The sequence below is a fragment of the Pseudochaenichthys georgianus genome, chromosome 1 (genome assembly GCF_902827115.2).
Source record: "Pseudochaenichthys georgianus chromosome 1, fPseGeo1.2, whole genome shotgun sequence".
Lineage (NCBI taxonomy): Eukaryota > Metazoa > Chordata > Actinopteri > Perciformes > Channichthyidae > Pseudochaenichthys > Pseudochaenichthys georgianus.
The window spans coordinates 19,781,070-19,803,456 of record NC_047503.1 but is presented as its reverse complement, the minus strand read 5'-3'; the positions used below and the strand labels follow the sequence as shown (position 1 = coordinate 19,803,456).

Sequence of the window (22,387 nt, the reverse complement as noted above, 5' to 3'; positions counted from 1 at the left end):
TGGAAATGTAAGGACAGCTAACTAAGAATTGAAACTGTGAATCTATCCTCTGAGGTTTATCACAAAAATCTTTGAAGATTTTTTTTGTGTCAAAATGCTTTCTTAAAAGGAAAAATCAAAAGCACTAAAATCCATTCGTGATAAAATCCTTATACTTTTTAATAACATATCTACCTAATATCTGTCAAAATATAAATGTTGCTTGTTCTCTTTTTATCGAAATTAATACACAGACGCATCATAAATTTGTAAATATTTATCGGTTTATTACAGTTAAAAAGATGTATGTACATACAGAACATCACCAAACATGGTAATTCTCACTCATTTGCAAAGTAGCACTCTGCAATAGTTGGTTTCAGGATAACTGTCTTACAATGGGGCGGCATTGATAGAGTTTGTCATTTACAACCAAGCACACCATTTTCCTCTTTTTCATTTGCCAAATAATATTTGTATAGGCGTAAAACCAAAATAAAACAACAGAAGGATGCTAAGTAAAACAAATTGTGGTTGAATTGCTAGTCCAAATTCCTGCTGCCAACACGCAACTTTGTATGTACACAGGTAGAAACACCTCAGACTGGATCTTGGTCACTGTGGTTAGCAATGAAGACTCGCATAGAGGTAGTCATGTCTGCATCTGCTCGTCCAGTCAAGAGACAACTGACACAAAACCTTTGCTTTCAACATCTGTTCAATCTGTAGACCCAGATCCCTTTACTGACATTAAAGAAAGAAAAGAGATTATCTGTCTTTGTTGTTTAAATCAAATTGTCATCAAAGTTTTGCTTGGTGCGCATAAGGCAGTCAAGAAAAAGTATGGAGATACAATATAGGGGGTACTGGTGGCTTCCCATTAAAAAGGGCCTTTCCACCAAAAGTGACTTGGTTTAATTACAAAAAGCAGATGTTTATTTAGTCATGTGTAGTAACTTTTACTTCCCTTGAACTTTATTACTCAAACCTGATATGACTTGCTAGGAAAACATAAATCCTTTTAACTTCTGGTCTACCTTTTGCAGAATAATTGCAAGCCAGTTTTGGTGGAATTCCTCTAGAATGCCAAAGACAAGTGAGACGCAAGCTAATGCACTGCATAATGGCATTATCTTCCATTGCAATGTCTCTTTGTAAAACTCTCATCACATTACACATTTTGTAATACTGAGTCTACCGTAATGTCAGATTACTGTACAGAGTAAAAGGAAAAAAACAAGACAAAGAAACTAGACCCAAATTGACATTGTAACGACCAGTTGCTTGTCATCAAGTACAGTCAGTGGCCATAGACACAAGGAATAGCCAAACAAACACATAAAAATGACCATTAAGGCTGCTTGTCAATGTAGATTAAGTAGGATAAGCATTGCCACACAATGCTTCGATACCCTTTGCAATATACAAAAAGGGAGCATTTGCAGATACACCAAATAGCCACTAAATCCAAGTCCTATATGCAAAAAACGCCCGATTCTGACCCAGACAAATGTGTTCAACATGCTTGTTTCCTGTACAAAATAACCAGGCAAAAAAAGGACATGTTGTATGATCCCGAATAAAAAGCAAAATGAGAGAAATTACTTTGATCTGCGATGCTTTCCACGGCCTAAAAATCACAGACGATAGAAAAATAAACACCAATTATACTCCAAATATTTTGGATGCACCAGTATGCAATACGTTGTCATCATTTTTGATATAACAAGTCAAAACTGAAACTGAACGTGCTAGTCGGTGATCTCCATCTCCTACACAGCACATTAAAACTACATTCCAGGATCTGATAAATGCTCTCCGGTCCATTAGCCTAGTTCAGTTTGTGCCCCACCTCCCGTCATCCTCTGCATCTTCATACACATGCAGGCCTCCTCAACCTTGCAAAATGGCACATGATAAAACACAAAAACCACAGACTGAATGTAAAAATGGGTCACAGCACTCTCGCTGCATACCTAATGCACGTCTCACTTTTGAGTACACGTTGAAGGCATTTTTCACAATTGTTTACAACTAAAAGTAAATACACAACAAAAAAAACAACTTCCAAAGCTTTTATAGAAAACCCAGGAATGCAATGCCTCCGGTGTGTTGTTGAGCGTGAACACAGAAAGCCCTTTTTACAATTTGTTGTTGTCTTTTCCGACAGTCTTGTACTGTAACGGCGTATAGCTCAAATATGCACCTTGTTGTGTCGTATCATCGTTGTTTCCGAACGATTTGATCTGTGAGAAAAGCCACCGGGCCTGACGCCAAATCAAAACGGTCAGTGGATGTGTGCCTCGTCAGGTTTGTATCAGTGTTTGGAGTGGACCGCTCCCCGCCTCCTGCCCCCCCGTGTTGTTCAGCATATTGTTTCAGTCCACGAAAGCAGCAACAGATTCTGCTGGTAAATCAGAAGCAGCGGCACATCGCTCCCCAGCCGAGAGGAGACGAGCCACAGCCAAGTAAAACACACCAAGCTGCTGCAAAAAGTAGACCCACACGTTTCAATACAAAACAGAATCATGATTGAATATAGAGCAGGGATGCAACACGTTTTCATAAAGAAAAAAAAGTTTGGTTTGATTACCTTTTGTTGGGATTTTTAATGTACAGTCACTTGAAATAATACTAACTAAATACACATTTCATCATTTAGAAAAAAGAAAACACTCAATGCAAATTGATTTCAAATAAACAATGCTGATCTGAACTGCAGTAAGCCTTCAGTTGCAATGGAGAAAGCAGGATATGGGAATCTTAAAACATCTCATAGCCACAGACCCTTTTAAGATTGACAGGATACAACTTCCCCAAAGAAAGTTACTAGTATATTCTGAGCCCGCTAAACTCAACATTTATGTTCAATCGATACAAATGTACATGATAAACCGTTATTGAAAACAGATAAAATACTTTATGAAACCATAACCAATGAGAGGCTACTGTGTGTTTGTTTTTTTTTTAATATAGAGGATGCCAATGTCTTTTTAAAAAAGTGCATAAGAGCAGCAGCATTGCTGGGACAGTGTGGGACAAAAGAAGATATTTAAGAAAAAAATATATATAATTACATAAGGAATCTAAATCAAGGGAACATTTTCCATCATGTAATTAAGATTTGTCAAAAACAAAAAAATACTGAGGAATTAAGGATATTACCAATAGGAAGTGTTACCTGTCAATGATTTATTATCAAACTGTTTTGAAGCTCTGATACACTCACCACAGCGCAAGAGACCAAGATACGGTCTTTTTCAAAATGCTTGATATGTTGGTCAATGATCAATTGAATGATAGCTATGCAGCCCAACACTGAAGATAATATCAAACCAGTAAACAGAACTAAAATTGCACTCAAGGCAACAACCAGGATTTGTATACATGTATAAAACATCTCGTCATTTATCCCATCACCTCTGTAGGTTTGACTTTTTTCCAAATAACTTTTTGTCACAAAAGCAATATTGACGGGGGTCACCACCCGCACGGGAGAAAAGTCCATCTTGCTTATTTTTTATGATTGGCATTTCTCATATGTATACGTTACTAGCTTAATGTTTAACAACTGCTGCTGTTATTTGTTAAAAAGATCTCCAATTACCATATTTTACTAATTATATCACTCGCTTTAACAGATTGATGCTACAGCAAAAAACGCAAAAAAAAAAAAGTTAAACTAACTTAAAAACAGCAGTAATAAAAAATGAATTATTTAAATAATTTATATCTTTGTATTCTCATGGACAATTGTGTCTAGAAATGAACCACTGGATCACTCTAAACATAGGCACAGTTTTTGAAAATAAACAAAAACAGGTAAAAAAAAAAATACAAAAAGATATTATAAACATGCCATCATTAGACCTTTGTTCTCTGTGGTCAAGAAGCCGTTAACATAAGTTATCTGGAGCGAAGGTGATGTAAAAAAAAAGTGAATATCAAAAGAAAATATAACAACGTTAAAATTACAGCAGCAGCAGTAAATGTTCCAAAGACTTTTTTTGTTTGTTTTTGCATACAATTGTATCCTTGCTCACATAATAGATGCGATTAATTACTGTAAATACATTGGCAATGGGAGCACGGTTTATATGGTTAAAAGACTTGCCACTTAGCTCACAGTTACTCAATATATATAACTTTATATATCTTCAGTTTTGGCAAAGAGATGGAACATTTTCCTCTGATAGGGAATGAAACATGAGCAGGGGTGGCCGGGGTCCGAAAATGACCGTGATAAACTCTGGAGTAAAACAGAAGTCAAGTCTCAGACGATTCGCCCCGTTTCTGCCCGAGGATGGTGAAAGAAACATCATCTTGTCCTCCCTCTTCCTCCATGCGTTCGCCCCCGACACTGATTGTGGCGAGTCGGTTTTCTTTACAGTGTATGATACACTTAATGGGGGCGGGCAGGCGAGAGGGTGCAGAGCAAGTGGAGGGTTTGGAGTTAAGTAGGACTGGGAGTGAGCTGCTTTCGGCTCAGACCATGGCACGGTACGGTCCCTGCATCTTGAGGAACTGGATGATGAAGGAGGGACCCCCTGCGACAATCTGGGGCGGCAGGTGGCTGAGGGGACAGTTCTCGATGCTCATGATGGACAGCTTGCTGCAGAGGGCCAGCTCGAACGGGAGGCTGCGCAGGTTGGGGTTGTCGTTGAGGTACAGCTCCTCCAGGTTCTCCAGTGTACCTGAGGACAGACAGGACCGTTAGAGGAGGCATGAACCGAAGCTGGTGCTGTCATCAAGGGAGGCGGGTCTGAGAGCCTCGAAAATAATCGGGATTATGATGTTTGCCATAATCGCACAGCCCTAATTCAGATGCATTTGCTTCCTCTGGAATCCAGTCTGAAAACTCTAAAAATACACCCACCTTCAGCTACTTTCTCCACCCGTTGTAATCTCTGGCTAAACTCTTAACCTCAGCGGTCACCAGCCAATCACACGCAGGAAGGGTCAAAGGTGTGACACACTGTTAAGCTCTCAAATCCGATTGGTTAAGTTTATCTTTTTTCAAGGAAACAAAGTCACACTTTAAATAAGATGAAAAGATAAAACTCATTTATAAAGTTACATTTTAAGAACATGGAAACAACACCATAAAAATACATAAGTTGTTCTTTACATCTGTGGTCCATTCTACAGTACTGCAATACTACCTGGTACAAATGTTTGTAAACAGCTTTAAAATCAAAACTGCTCCACCTGTCAAAGATTGTTGGTCAACCCTGTCAGAGACTCTATGACTCAGCCTATCATAACAACCTGGTGAGGCTGTCCAACAACATCATCTCTGACCCAAACCATGTTCTGAACAGTGAATATGAACTGCTACCATCTCATCGGAGATACAGGGTCCCACGATTCAATAAGGTCAGACTGAAGCACTCCTTTGTGCATCAGTCAGTCCTCACAGTAAACACAGAGCTAAATCCCAGATCAAATGCACGCTGAAGGGTCATGAAAAGGTTTCCTCTCAGTGATTGTGATGTTTTGTTAAATGTTCATTGTTTGTGTTTCATGTATTGTGTCTGGATATGTGTCTATGTTGGTGTTGGACATGGAGCTGCTGTGATGCAAGTCACATTTCAGACTTGATCTGACAAATAAAGTAATATCGTACCGTAACCCTTTACTAAGAGAGACTAGTGTCGCATCGTCAGCGAAGAATACTCAGTTGGTGTACTTACCTATTTCCTCTGGGAGGTGTTGCAGCAGGTTCTCCCCCAAACCCAGATGAGTAAGGTTGGTGAGGTGGCCGATGCCTCTGGGTAACGTGGTCAGCTGATTATTTGTCAACACCAATTTCTAATGAGAGAGAAAGAGCAAAGGTTATAATGTGCTCTAAAAGATGGTTAAATTAGAATGCCATGGCATACACCCTTTATCACCCAATTATATTGTCTGCTGTCATCACACAACTGATTGTCTGATAACCTGTTCTACTAAGGCTGCGGCCCCACGAGGACGAATTTGGTCGTTTGCGTTACTGTTTAGTGTCATATAGACCGTTCGGCCACACGAGGACGACCGAATACGGCACTAAACGACTGAGGAAACGATAACGGGTCCCAAGGTGGATTGAACGGCATACGCAACGCTCTGGGGGGTCCAACGGCTCCGTGTGTACGCCCTCTCCGAACATTTTCAGATCACTGATAGTGATTGCGCAATAGCCCCACCTCTTCTGCTCACCTCTGCTTACCCCGCGCCAGTGCTGAAGTGTTTCGCCACCAACAACAACAACAATGGCGGATCGCAGAGTTGCTATCGTGCTCCGGACGCTATTGACCATGCTACAGTTGTTTGTGCAACATCTACAGCAATAATGATGAGGCAATAGCCCCGCCTCTCCCCACCTCTGCTGCTCACCCCCGCGTCAAAGTAAACTGCACACTGAATTCAGATTATTTATCTTTCTCTCGATATGGACCTAAACGCGAGTGAAGTCTAATCTGACAGGACGGAGACACGCAGCTCTGCTCCCCTGCAGCTCCTCCCGCTGCAACAAAACACACACTTCAAGTCAGATCATCACCCTTAGCTATTTTAATTACCTCTCAAACTCCCTAAACTAGTTATAAATATGTTTATTTTTTACTGTCGGCCGGGTCACTCATTACTGGATCAGCTGCTGCATGAAACAGACACTGGCGCTGTCCGAAGAGAAGGAAGAAAAAGAGAGGCTCCGTGTATTTTATTATTATAATATATAGTCGTTATTCATTTGTTTTAAAGCTCAATAAATAACAAAGAAGACCTTTGACCGGCACTTTTATAATTTTGTCCGGAAGATTTAAACTTTAATACACGTTGACTGGCGAAAAACGCTGCCCGGTTCCCTCGGCCCCCACCGCGGAGAATAAACAGAAGGGCAACCATGACAACCATGCTTCTTCGCTGCTTTTTTGGAGGAAGTTACAGCGCCACGTAGAGGCTCCTGCATATGTACTGCAGCTTTGCCAGCGGTTGGAGCTAAGCGGAGTGGTCTCGTGTGGGCAGACACTATCCGGATAACTATTGCGTGTGGACGGAAGCTTGTTTGTGATTGTGTTTGCGTTAATCCTATGCGTTTAGCCGTTTTCGTCCTCGTGTGGCCGCAGCCTTAACTGTCCTACATATAGCCAATGATGAGGCTCTAAATGTTTACGTTTATTCTTATGATTGTTCCTCAGTTTGATATTCCAACACAATAACCAAAGATTGAGTATTGTTTGAACTGTGTAAATACCAAAAGTGTTTTTGCTTCTTATTCAGGTACTCATTAGTTCCTGGTTCTAAGCCATATTTATTTAAAGCAATTCAACAGCCATACTATAGAAATGCATCACCATCTCCTGCAGTGTGTTTTATTACAACAGGATTTGCCAAAATCAGATTTTTTACAAAATGTTCCTATATAAACAAATACAAACCTATACAACAACAATCTGCAACAAACAATAAAGAGCTTCAGGTATAATGGAGAAAAGTGCATTTTAGGAAAATGTACCTGTATGTCTTTAAGATAAGCAATTTCATTGGGTAGAGATTCCAACTTGTTTTCCTCCAAGTCGAGCTCCCGCAGCTTTCTCAAATTCCCAATACCATGTGGTAACTTCTTGAGAAGATTATTGGACAATATTAACACCTGTGAAAACAATGACAAGTTTATATACAACAAGAAACAGGGGAGATTGCTTCACTGTTTCAGTAAAAACATGTCAAACAACACATGAAGACATTTGAATATTTGTGTTAATAATAACTGAAACATCTTGTGAAAAAAGGTTTTTGGACTTTTTAGCCTGTACTTAGGTTACTACAGTATTGAGGAAATTGGCCTGTGCAGTACTTTTCAACCAAACCCAAAACGTAATACCATGAGTAAGAGTTGCTTAGTAAAGCCCTTTGGCCCTTTTGCTATCCATATATGTCAAACAAGGGGAAAATGCCTCAACGATTTACTTGTAAGATAAGGGCTGTAATGTCTGGACATATTGGCTCCAACACTTCTATTCATAGAGGATACTCTTTGTACTTGTGAGTACTTGATAAACTTACTGGGTATTGCACAAACTCAATTCTGACTGTAAATGCAAGACCCACCTCCAGCGAGACTAAACCACAGACGTCCTCTGGGATCTTTGTCAGCTGATTGGTGGCCAGGTTAAGCTCGACCATGCTCGTCCATGTGCCAAAGTCCAACGGCAGCGATGTTAACTGGTTGTCCTGAAAAGATAATGGCATACATTTATTAGCAAAGGTGGTGTTGTTCAGGCAGCCTTAGTTCTGAACAACACTATCAGCAAACTGGAATTTCTGTGATGCAGCTCCATCTAAGGTGTTGTATTATAATATAGCGGCATCTGTAATTAAATAATATTGATGTAGATATTAGCCATCCCTACCTTCTAGAATAGGCGTTATAAAAATGTACGCACAACTAAGATCCTTTAAAACAATTAAATAATTACATTGTTAGACCTTGTTTAGTTTTAGTAAATATTTATATCCACCTTTACTGTGAGGGTTCAGTTTTATTATAAATGTAGCAAAGTTAACAATTCATAATGCTGAAGACTGTACCGCTACAAATGGATTATAGATAATTTGTTAAGATTTAAAACCTTGTATATTACCGATTTACTTATCGTTTAAACACAGTATCGCTCAGGTAGAAGGTCCAATTCATTCTCACGGTCTAGCTTGATTTTTTACAGAAAATATTTAGACAGGTGACAGCATGAAATTCAGAGGTGTCCATAAATTAAAAAAATAAATCATGGCTGAATTGAGCTAATACCGTTTCAGGGTTTCTGGCCCATTGCCCCACTGTCAAGACTTGATGGGACTTGAATAGAACACAGCCATCTTTGGTGTTATTGGAATCACTTGTTTTTCACATTTCGAAAAGTAAAATATCTGAGTTGAAAATAAATATTCTGAATATCATTCAATACTTTTTCGACACTTTTAACTACAGGCAAACATGTATACAATCAAATATACCTTCATGTTAAGCTTGCTTAACACTTTGGCCCTGGAGAAGATGCCAAAGGGGATTTTGTTGATGCGGTTGTGCTCCATGTTGAGGGAGTAGATAGTGGAGAACTGGGATGGTCCCCCCACAGGGTACGACTGGAAACAGTTCCTTGCCAGTGTTAGACTGGTTAGGTTGACCAAACTTGAAAGTAGGCCCTAGCCAAGCACAGCAAGAGACATGACAAACCATAAGAACAGGACTCTATCAATGTAGGCTACGGTCTTTACTTGGCATACATTAGTGGATCTCGGTGATACACAAGAAATGAAGTGGTTAAGCTCTAAACAATGCAAACGGCAGCTTTTTTTAGAGACTTCATTTTAGAGCACAGCGCAGAGGGCTAAAGGCATTAACATTTATCTGTTGTTTGTATCTTTGATACTTTTTGACCTGCAAGATCATTGCAGAAAATATTTGATGTTAGTATAATGCAAATTACAACTGCAAGTGATAATTATTATTATAATTTATTACGATGTTATTTGTATTCAATCAACATTGTGTATTTGGTTCCACTTACTTCAGGCAACACCGAAATGTTGTTGTTTTCCAGGTTTAGCTCCTCCAGCTCTCGGCATTGGGCTAATGATCTGGGGATCGCTGACAATCTATTGTATCGCAGCCCTAAGCGATTTATGCTTGCAAGGTTGCCTACAACGACAAAAGAAACATTACAACGTGTATCAAATCTAGTTGGCGCCACCAACAATAACTTTGCTTTTGAGTCATATGTACTGTATACTGTACTAAATGTACCTACCTATAGTCTCTGGTAGGTCCAAGAGCTCATTGTGCTGCAAGTCGAGGTTGGTTATCTGTGCGCAATTCCCGATCTCCTTCGGTAGGTGTTCTAACTGGTTATGTGCCACATCCAGAGTTATGAGATTGCATAGCTCCCCTGCAGAAAGATGTACACAAAATTGGAATCAACTTTATTCAAGATGAAAGCATTTACAGTAACCCACTCTCTGCTGCACTGAGGAAATCTATCTTTGTCCATCCTTTAAAAAGGTTAGATGACTTTTGTGCATGCTAGGCTTAAGTACCTAGCATGTTTTATAGCAAGAACTCTATATTAAATCACAAAAATACAGCACACAAAATACAATGGGCAGCTGGATTCCCCGCTTTAACATTCAGTAATATATGTGATTTTGAATAGTAAGATATGTTTTTATGCTGGGAGCTGAGGAAGGGTGCTATTGGTGCTTTTTGTTTTTAAAAATATAAGATTTTTAAAATATTCTATCAGCACATATAATTTGGGTGGAAATGAACACTGGCTTTATTCCATAAACCCAATGGTATGCAGTTACCATTATTGGATTTCTCATGACCACTAGACTTCAATTGTGTCTTCTTGATTTGCCTACATTTGGGGATTTTCATTCCCGGCATTAAACACAGATGTTGCTCACCTATCTCTGCAGGCAGCTGTTTAATCTTGTTCTCCCGAATGCTGAGCATAGTGAGCTTGGAAAGGTTTCGGATGTCCTTCTCCACGGTTGTGATGCGGTTGAAGCGCAGGTACAGCGTGGTCAGAGATGTTAGTCGGTAGACGACAGCCGGTATCTCTCTCAGCTTGTTGTGCCGGAGGTCGAGCATTCGAAGCTTCTTAAGGGAGTCCAGGGAGTCAGGCAAACTGGTCAGGGAGTTCTCGCTCAGGGCCAAAGTGACCAGGCCTGACAGGCAACCAACCTCAGCCGGCAGGCTCTGCAGCTTGTTGCTGTATAAGTAGAGTTCAGCCAGCTGCGTCAACTCCTTAATGGAGGTGGGCAGCATGTGAATGGACCGTTTAGATAGGTCCAGTCTCATTGAGTTCTCCTCCCGGCACTTGTTGAGCTCTTTGATCACCTCAGCATTGCTGGACTTCTTGCGTGTACCTGCTGCCGGGTTTGGCCGCTTAATCGTATTGTCAACCGAGAAGGCAACACCCGGTGTTGAGCTGCTGGTGTCCTTCTTTCCATCTTTGGCCTCTTTCCCTTTGGTCTTCGTTTCTTTACCACCATCTTTGACTAAGCCGGCTAGAGCCTTGGCCTCTTTTTCCCTTTCTTTCCCAGCTGGACCACCTTTGGGGTCCTTTTCTTTCGAATCTTTTCTTTGCCTAAAGTACTACTCATGTCGACGTTATCGAGCCTCCTGCAGAGTTGCTCATGGGAGTCTCTCTTGTTAGGTTACTTATTCGGGAAAAAAAGGGACACATACAGTCAAGTAGGCTTTTAAAGAAAACATCCCTTTACAGGTCCACACATTTATGATTATCCTTGAAATAAATGCTTTTGAAACTTTGTTCCTATGTTAAAATTCCAGGGGAGAAAAGATCCTTTGAAGTAGCAGGACTGTGGCACCCATGGGCCACATGCTTAAGTGTTCGAACTGCATACAATCCCAGGACCTTGGATACAAGTTATTTCAGGCTGCAAAGGTCATCAAGGTTTTTTGTTTTTTTTTGTAATCCTTCGAAGGTTTGCTGTTAGGGAAAAAGAAAAAGAAAATATGATCAGTTTCACACGTTCAGATCAGAGTGTGCTTCTACTGCTGTAAAGTGAGGGGACATTGGGAAGAAATGTCTACATCAGATTCTCTCAAATAATAATAACATACTGATATGTTAATGGTTTCACTAGATTTGTACTAGGGATGCCAGCGATTATTCGAATATTCGCTACAGTCTCCATAATCGAATATTATTTTTAAAAATCGATTTTATTTATATATATATTTTTTTTTTAATGTATTTTTTTTTTCTGGCTTAGTTTCAACCAAAATATATATATGCTAATAATAGTAATAGTATTAATAATTGTAAATGGTCATTGGTCACACCACCAGTTTGTTTTACTGTAAACTTGGAGGAAGCCTGCGTGCAGAGCAGCAGCACGCTACACACCGACCCCGCCCCCACCCCCCCCCTCTCCCTCACACGTGGTGCGACTAAAGATGAACAAAGCGGCAGGTAAAAAGAGTTCCTCCTCGTGGAACTACTTCGAACTTACAAGTCCAAAGGAAGTTAAATGCAAGCTCTGCAAAAAGACGTTGGTCTATCACAGCTCAACGGGGCTGTGATAGACCAACGATAATAATCATCGATTATTATCGATGATAATAATCGATGATAATAATCGATTATTATTCGCCAGGGCAGCCGAATAATCGATTTTGATCATGGTCAGTTTCTGGCAACCCTAATTTGTACTAGTAATGCATATTGTCTGAAATATATATATATATATATATATATATATATATATATCTGTATCTCTGTTATTCATCCAGCATTTATAGTGAATATATTTAAGACGAGACACCCCAGGTGAATAGGGTAATTTTTTTAACTTAAAAATATCAGCTAGACATTTCTCCAGTTAATTACTTACAATAAGGCAATTGTTTTTTGTATTACAAGTTTTCTGAAATAGCATGTTTAAATATGCAAATTAACTCATAACTCTTCTCATAAAATATGCACATATTTTAACACATTTCAGGAATCGAAATCTGAACTTTGGATAAAGCCAGGTTCAAAATGATTGTTTCATTTTGTAGTCATATTAGTATCTAAGGCTTTTACAGAAGGGATATTGGATATCTCTTTTTATCACTCCATAAATCAGAAAATACTGTCAACAGCCCTAAAATATCAATTTTCACCATGTTTTTAGGTATACAATGTTGTATAATTCAGGCTATGAATGATATATGAACAAACCCTTCTGTAAAAGCCTTCATAATATTGATAGGAATATAACTGGAAGGTTTGGTGTATCTACGTGCTACTGAAGTTGACATTTCAAACTCAGAGTAGGAGAAAAAACTCATTTTGAGAAAACGACCTTTAAAGATTGCAGTGAGGCGCTAGCTGAACCCTCCTGTTCTTTGGATGACAGTTTGCGCCTCGACGCACTCCGTGAAGGTATTTCATGTTCGGGGTCATTTGTTTTTTGTATAACCTTGCTTCGTGAAAGTGACAATTGTTGTCGTCTTCTCTGAACGTTTTTTTCGCCGTTCTTTTGCCATTTTGAGATTTCAATTTCTAGCGGAAAGCTAACCAGGAAGTGTTTTAGCACACCACGTGACACATCTGAACGATTCACGTTGTCAGAAATTGACACCAGCCAATGAGATTTTGTTTCTTGGTTTAAGACCCCTTTGTGCTTTCACGATTGGTTGCTGATACAAAGGAAATGACCATATTTGGATCCGATGAGATTGTGCAGGAGAGACGGAGCTTTCCACCGATATCTCTGTTGACATGGTGCACACAGCGGTCGCGGTACTTTATGTTACGTTAGAATGCTAACTTTTGGTGAATTTAGGAGAAATCTACAGACGCAAATAGACAAACTATAGTAAAAATAAACACTTAAATGTGTATTTTGTACTTTTCCTTCCAAAAGCCTGAAAGAAAACATGTTATGGAATCAAAATAGCACAAAATCTCAAAATTGGCCAGTACTTGAAAAACGATGTTTTTGCCTGCCGTGTCTCGCCTTAACACTGCTAAAAATATTTGGAGAAATAAATCACTTCTTGCAGTTGCCCTAAAGCAAGGACCTTTACGGTCATCATTACAGAGAGTATGAACCTCGTCTGCAGGACCTGAATAAATCCTAACATTTTGATTGATGGTAGAGATGTCCCGATCCGATCACGTGATCGGGGATCGGAGCCGATCACGTGATTTTCAAAAGATCGGGGATCGGGAGAAAAAAATCGGGGATCGTAATTTTTTTTTTTTTTTTTATAATTTTTTTTTTTATTATTTAATGTTACAAAACAAAAATGACCATGTTCACGTCTTAAAGTCATCCTGAGGACTTAGTTTTGGTTTAAATTACACAACATCATGTATGTGTTGCTTTCTTTGGGCTTGTTTTCATAGACCTGGTTGCTTATTTCTCTCAAATCTGGCAACAGAGTGGGCGCAGTGTCTAATAGTAGCAGTAAGCTATCGAGAGGCTACGTTCAGCTGGTGACTCGGGAGTCGGGACAGAGAAAATGTCAGGAGTTTGGAAGTATTATAAAACTGAAAGCGAAGGCAGTGTAACAGCCAGATGCAATGTTTGCAAGGCAGAGGTTCCGCGTGGTGGAAAGAACAGAGCTACGTTCAACACGACCAATCTAATACGCTACCTGAGAAACAAACACCAACAACAACACGGCGAGTACACAGCGGCCACTCAGGTAACGGCACTGAAACAACCGACACTTTCAGAGACTTTTAAAAGGAAAGATAAACTGCCCCAGAACAGTAACAGCCAAGATAGCTGAATTCATCGGGTTGGATGACCAGCCGTTACGTGTTACCTTTTTTTTCTCTTAATGCATTGCATAAAGATCAGATCGGGAAAAATCGGTATCGGCAGATTGTCTAAATCAAATGATCGGAATCGGATCGGGAGCAAAAAAAGGTGATCGGGACATCCCTAATTGATGGGATAGTATAGGCTATGTTAGCCCATAGACTAGGGGTGTTGAAATTAATCGTTTCTACGATGCATCGGGATGCGGACGATTCTGCATCGATGCAGGAACAGAACATAATCGATTATAGCATAGTAACGTTGCTTCCTGATCACGAATATCAAATCGGTCGGTGACGCAGAGATCAGGGAACAGAAGTGACAGCGGCACAGCGACTCCAAACACGGAGCAGTCTGCTTTATCCACCAACACAAGTCCAGAACCAACAGCAGAATTACCCGCTCTGACTCAGTCCGTGTCGCTGCGGCTCAGAGACGCATGGATTTATGTTTTAAAAATACTTGCGTTACAATCATGTCAGGTTTTTGGTGGATTTAATCAAGTCTTGGATTGCAGAGTATGAATGTCCTCTTGCTATTTTCAGTTGATAAATACTTGTGTAAAGTTTGTGAAGGCAGGAGGAAAGCTTCCGCAATCACCATCTCCGTTCCTCCAAGCCCCGCCCCCTCCCTGAAAATATTGAGTGACAGGCTGATAGTAACCTGATAGAAACATTATTATTCACTTAATCAGCGATTGAGATATGATAAAGCTAACTTAATCTCATACATTCATGGGATTTACATAACAGTAAGACAGAGAATAAGTGTGCACCCACATGCAGTATTTTTGTTTTTATATGCTGTTGTAAATACTCCTGTTGTCTGCTGTGTTCAGACTCAAGTCATGTTAGTGATGCCACAACCAGGACATTCAGTGTCCTTTTTAGAACAGAAGACCGTTGCTAGAAGCTGCAGAAGCATTAGTTTTTTAGGATGGAACAATTTCACACACAGATGCAGGGAGGCTAGAGCTATACAATTGGTTTATTTAGGTTTATAGTTTAATGTCAAGACATTTATGTTATTGATTTCTGACGCACTTTCTAAATAATAAAAAGGGAGTTCATATTTATCTTACTGCATATATTCATTGATGAAAAAGAAGCCATGTGCAGTAATATAGAAAATTGAGGATGCAACGCAATGTTATGCATCGTGATATCGAATCGTTGACAGGATAATCGTAATCGAATTGTGAGACCAGTGAAGATGCACAGCCCTACCATAGACTGTATAAAACATGGATGCTGTGAAACTCAAAATAGCCTTGTTTTCCTTTTGAAATGGGTGATTTATAAAAAAGTCTGTGTGATAATTTGGGGAAGAAACAGAATAATATTCACTCGGGAAGCATTCAAAAAGTCCCAAATGTGTTCTGATTTAAAAACGGGCACTGCTGGCGATCACAAACACGTAAGCCAGTAATGCATGCAGTGGACAAAAAAAAACATTGGCAATTCCCTCATTTCGCGCATTTTTCTGCAACATTTTGCAGGTTAACCACACATCTGAAGAACTGCCGTTAGTTGAAACCGTTTTCATGCTGGAAAGTCTGAAACACAACCTATCCACGCCTTCCTGCCACAACCGATCCACACTGACACACTTCTCTAAACAGATGTAACTGCTAGAAAAAACTGAACGATAATATAAAAATGTCAATAAACCATCATTTGAATTTACTTTATGTTGTAATGATTATGGTGCGATGTAAGCTGCTTCAAGTGAAAAGAGTAAGTACAATAAAAAAGGTTATGATACCTTCACAATATGCTTCCTTATTCATGAGACAAAAAACAGCAACACTTCAACAGGTTTGGTTGGTTGTCAGTACCATGATGTGCCAGTCCAAACAAATCTGTTGAACGTACTGAGCATAACCTCACACCCACTTACTCCTGCTAAACAAACATGGCCGAGAGGGTGTTGACATTACTGTAAGCCGACAGCCCCACCTAAACATGCATTCGGCCATCAACTATAAAGCATGAAACATAATAGTCACACTGAATATTTACATTTAAGAGACATACAGACCAAACCCTCTACTTGTTGTATCTTTGCATGACAAACTGAGCCATAATGTCTCTGGCGGGACTTCTCTATTGCTACTCTGTGTAAAGCTGTCCTGCACTAGTAAAAGCAAAGCCATGGTAAAAAAGAAAGGCAGTTTTGGCTCAGGATCAGAGCTAAGTGAAAAGGTTAGTACTGCCAGAGAAATCTTTAGAAGTGGCCTTCAAAGCATGAAGTCTCCACAACAACAGGTCATATGACCTTTTGGGTAAAATAAATATTGGGCCAATAGCAGCCCCCTAACATGATAGAATGTTTGACAGTGTGTTATGTACATAAGAAAGGTATCTGCTGCTCTTTTAGACCATCATAAATAAAAGGGTAAAAAGGCAACAGTGACTGTAATAGGCATAACTGTGCACATAATAAGTATTACAATTACATGAGAATATCCAGGCCAGCGCAACTGCAAGAGACATCTCAGTCTAACTGTGCCAGCAACTTCCTTTTATGGTTATACTCCCTGGTCGGTTTATAACAAACCACATGTAAACTTGTGATTGCGTATAGATGTATCTCTGCATCTAAAGACTTGATGTTTTCTGCTTGCACCGAATGAAGACCAAACAAGATCAGAGGAAAGGTTGGCAATCCAATAGAGCAAATTCATTTCCTAGTTATCTCTAAGAATTTGTAGTGATATTTATGACTATCCGGTCAACTCTTGGTCATTGTTTGGTCAGCTCATTAAAAGAAAAATATATAAACCAAACCGATGCAGGCATGCTCATGGTTGGATTTTTCAAATGCATGGAGGAGTTTCGGCAAAACACAGTGGTTTAATACCAATAGCTGTTATTTAAAAAAGGGGGTTCCGGATGTAATGTAAAGTCCGAGCATTAAGTAAAGTGTCTTTTATTTTAAAAACTCAACCATTTGTGGATGCTCTAAATGAATTTCCAATATTTACATTGGCCTTAACAACTGTCTAGTATCCAGATGTGGGGGACTTATTTAAAGATGCCCTTGTGACATATGTTGACCAAAAGCATTGGATAATGTCAATTTAACATAGCAATTTCTCACTGACCAAACCTGCAAGCAGCATAGGGGTCCCTGTTATTCAACATTACTCATTCAGTAGATATATATATTAGGTCACACATATACACAGCTTTGGATAAAAGCTAATGCATGTCCATCAGCAAACACACAACACCACCATAAAGTGCCACTACACATTTCATAGCACTTGCAAACCACATAGAGACTCATGAAGTTTCCATTAGGAACTGACAATGCCAGAGCATGTAGGCCTTGGAAGAACAGTTTGCTGTTCTCATGCTTTTGTTTGCTCCTTTTAATGCCTTTTGATTAAATAAGAAATGTATCAATCAGAGAATGCAATTAAACAAATGTAACGAATGAAGTGCTTTCATATAACATGTACTACAGATTTCGAATCAGTATGCGTCTAAAACTCAGCTCCTGTGTTCATGTTGACAGTATGCTACTACCAAACACAATAATAACAAATACAAATAAAAGCATGAATAACCCTGCCTGTCAGTGACATGGTTATTTGTGTAATATATGGAAGAAATAGCAAACGATGTGAGGTGGCAGATATCAGCTACTACACAGGACGCAGCTAGCCTGATGGCTAACGTACGTGTACCAATGACAAATCCTTGCAAACTGATAACTGACAAAAACGGTACAGGTCAGGATGTGAAGTCACCGTTAGAGATTTATTATTGTACATAATATGGATAATTACGATAAGCCCACTTTGTGTTTTGGCACTGATCATTGGTGTGACGTGAACAGTTGTCATGCTAAACCTTAACCCAACATAAACTAACGTTAGCTAAATAACATTGATAGTCGTTACCCAATAGGGGTAGACTAAACTATCTAATGTTACCCAAACCAACATTTTGAGTGTTTGAGAGATCATATCTACAATACAAGTATTCATCAAGAAATCTTTAAAAAGAGGAAAACATTGTAGCTTAGCCGACTAAAACGACTGACAACAAGGCAGGAAATAAAAGGAGCTAAGCTAAACGTCAACAGCAAAGCAAACGTCAGTTATGCCCAAACGCTAACGTGCTAACGTCAGCTAGCGAGCAGGTTAGCCCAGCAGCTAGCAGCGTTTTAGCGAGCGACATTAAGACTCAAACGAGTAAAAGTAAAGGCAAATGTAACATTATAATACCAAGACCCATTGTTACGCAAAAAACGTGTTACAAATGGGTCGGTGATTTGCCTGACAAATTAACTCACATCCAGCGGTGAGCTTTTATCCAAGCAAAGCTAGCTGTGTGTAGGCCCGAGCATAGCGGCTGTCGGACCGACCCGTCCGCCGTGAGTCTTGAGTGACCGAGAGGGAAAGCTCTGCTGCGGCCAGCTGAGCGGGCAGAAGACACCCAAAGAGAACAGCCGGTAGAGGCAGGGGGTATTCCATGAGAGCAGCCATTTAAGAAAGACAAGGTAAAAACTAACTGTAACATCGTATATACAACCCGTTCCCGTGTTGAATATTAGCTGAGGAAAAAAAGAAAACACTGAAAAACAGCGGCCATTCCGAAACTGAACAAAAGAGTGCGTTCGTACTCACCAGCTCAAAATGACACTTAAACCATAAACACGCCGCAGCGAGAGACTGGAGAGTGTGTTATCCCTGGCGTGATGCGAAACCGTGCTGTGGGGCTAAAACGACCACTGTTAATGTGATAATATAACTGTTTTACCTTCAGAGGTGTGACTCCGCCATCCTTGCTGCTTCCTCCTCTTTTCCTACACTGCTGCTCGGCTCCCCTCCCTCCCCTGCCACCAAACTGCGTCATTCGCACGCCTAACCAATGTTATCACGAGACTTTGAAATACAATCAAATATTCCTAGATAAACATTGGCTTCATTTACATAAATATGCAACACAAGTAAAATACTTGTTTTTGTGTGTTCTGTAATAAATAATAAAAATTAGACTTATATTCCATTACAACAAGTAAAAACCCCACAATACAAATGGTGTTTAAACATCCCCATACAGGGGGATGATTACTGGAAAGTAATTACATTTACTTGAGTATTTTTATATTCTGCTACTTAATACTTTTATTCCACTATTTCTCAGATGCAAATGTTTTAGTTTTATTCCACTACAAAATAGCCATTCAATTAATGATGACACTATTATATCAAAGAGGCTGCTAATCAGCAGTTTGTAAAGTAATATCAGAATCGTTTTTATTACCCACTAAGTTTAAATACATGAAATAACGAAACAAGTATAATGTTCTCCACGTTGATCAGATAGAATATCAAAGATATCAACCTTCAATTATTGTCATCCAATATTGCCTTCCTGTATACAATGTATAATATATCTAAGAACGTGTTGATGCCTTTACTCTTTTTCTTTTTCCTAAGTGAAGTTTAAACGCAGAACTTTTAGAACAATGCTCTGAACAACTTTGTGTTTGCTATGATTTCCCCAAAGAATCGAAAAATCCAGCAAGTTTATACGAATATCATACAAATAATTCTAATTTGAAAGTAGAACCGCTGGATCCAGAATTTCTCGTATTTCAAACACAAATATTAAATTTAAGCTGCATGTTTACTGGGAGTTTCAATATTCCTTATCATTTGGGTAAATTAATACTATATCTCGGTTGGCTTCAAAACTAGATGTACTTGTATGTACACACCTTAAACTAATATTTAAGATAATCAGAGAAACTTTCCTCTTTCAGCAGAGGAATATGAAACCCACATTGTAGAGTTACAATGTTCACATATGCACAATAAAACGGAAACATCCAAGTAAAATAACAACTAGCACATGTATTAAATACTTTTCAGCCACTGTGAACTAAAGATATAAAGGAGTAGACAGTAGGCCTACATGTTGTCATCTATAAAACAGTGGAATATAATAATACATGGAAATAAAGCTGTTAATCTCTAACTACATTCACGTCATGGAACATATTACTTCAACAATTATGCATAACGTTTACATTGGGACATATCGTTCTTATTGATAGTTCCGCCGTTCTGCCTGCAGGTGTCAGTGCAGCGCTGTGCCTGATAAATAAGAGGAGAAGAACGTCACGTGATTCTCACACAAGCGTTGGCTTGACAACCACCGTAATCTCTTCCTGTTGCTAAAAGGTGGGCTTTTCTTTTCTTCCAATTTGTTATGATTTAAATGTGTTCACAAACGACACAGTAAATATAAATAGGTATAGGTGTATTGTCAGCTTTAATAATTGTATTTAACTGGTAGTTTGATAAAAGAAAGATACCGCTACTATAGCTGGGCATATGTTGTGATGGTACGTACTAAAGCTAGCTAGTGTTTTGAGCTAACGTCAGCTGTTATGCTATATTTACGGTGTCGGTAAGTGTCGGTAACCTATGATTTTAACTCGTCGAACGAAATTACGTAACATCAAAACCAAGGTGGAAATTGGGGTCGAATACAAATATAAAGTATAGATTAAATAGATAAAATATTGAAACAGCTACGTATCAGAATCAAAATACCTTTATTCGTCCGACAGAGGGAACATTTACTTTGTTACAGCAAAAGTAAAGAGGCAAAAATATTAAATAAGAGTCATGCATACAATCTTAAAGATAGCAATTACACAAATTACAATTCACCAAGGTACCCATTTAAAATAAATAAATAGATACATTAGTGTAACATGCACATGTGATGTGATAGCAGCCAGATAATATTATTGAAAGTAAAAGTATATATTGCACGGTTATTACAGATTTTGTTAAATTTCTTACATGTTAAATGATTATTATTTCCTACAGGATGGTCAAGTGTTTTCTTTGTCTGAGTTTTACTTTGTTGTATTGCCTTACTGATGTTACTCTTTTTACATATACTGATATTAAACTAGGTAACTGTTGTAACTTATCACTGCGAAATACATTTAAAATGTTATCTCACTATCCTCCGTGTTCTGCATTACAAATTCACTAAAGAATACGCAGCAACATTAACAGGTATCCTGATGAACCCAGTGTCAGATTTCTAAATGTTTTTCTGCTCTTTTTTTAACCAGAGCTGCTTGCATTAGCAGACACTAAGTTCACTGCCAGTAAAACCTTGGTTTCATTAATGTATGTAAGATAAATCTGGTTACATTTAATAAACTTAAATGTTTACCTTTCAGAAAGCCACAAGAAGACACAATGCCAGAAGTCAAGTCAATATTCAGAGAAGTTCTGCCTAAACAAGGTGGGTACCACAGCAGCTAGCTATTTGGACAGCAGCACTTACAAACAAAAGGCTGTATGTGAAGCTCAATACATGTGAACTGTTTAGAAATGTGCAAAAGCTTGCAAAATGAGTCGGTGGTTGCTCTGTGCCCGCTCTTTACAGTCTCTCTTACAGCTCAAAACCATTGACATTGTTGCTCTACAAAAAAGTATATAAATGAATTGTAGTTCATGGCGTTACAAGTGCCATCATTTCTCACAAGTAATTTATGGGCAGATGTTTTAATGAGTGATGCAAAACTGACCATCAGTGTAAAACATTTTTAAAACATCAGCAAACAATTATGTAATGATTCACAACTGCAAATATAACATGTGGTCCTTAAAATACTAAGGGTTGGAGGCTCCTTGAGTAACACAATTTAACTGCAGACCTGTTTGCCAGTGATGCTTTCTCATTTGTAGTAATTCATTTCAAAGTTTTTAGGTAGAACTTTTTCACTGCTTCTGTGTGACGGACTACCATCCAGCCAAGTCTTAATATGTTTGCATTCAAGCCAAGATTAGTTGATGAGAATTTATGTTGTGTTCTATTTTGGCAAACTCCACAGGGCAACTTTCCATGGAAGATGTGCCTACCATGGTTTTGTGTAAGCCAAAGCTGCTCCCACTCAAATCAGTCACACTGGAGAAACTGGAGAAGATGCAGATGGAGGCTCAAAAGGCCGTCAAGCTGCAGGAACTGGCAATGAAGGAGCAGAATCAGTAGATGACTGATTGGAGGACTCATAACAACATGAATGGTCA

The 22,387-nt window shown here is 39.0% G+C and overlaps 1 protein-coding gene across 1 annotated transcript; it reads right to left on the bottom strand.

Moving 5' to 3' along the window:
• Positions 1-241: 241 nt before the first annotated feature.
• shoc2 (SHOC2 leucine rich repeat scaffold protein) lies at positions 242-18,706 on the bottom strand. The gene is given in 10 exon segments (XM_071202157.1): positions 242-4,673; positions 5,673-5,790; positions 7,475-7,612; positions 8,071-8,193; positions 8,974-9,162; positions 9,528-9,658; positions 9,768-9,905; positions 10,426-11,106; positions 11,109-11,477; positions 18,616-18,706. Coding segments are annotated over 9 exon segments (1,746 nt in total). The 5' UTR covers positions 11,128-11,477; positions 18,616-18,706; the 3' UTR covers positions 242-4,464.
• Positions 18,707-22,387: the final 3,681 nt, after the last annotated feature.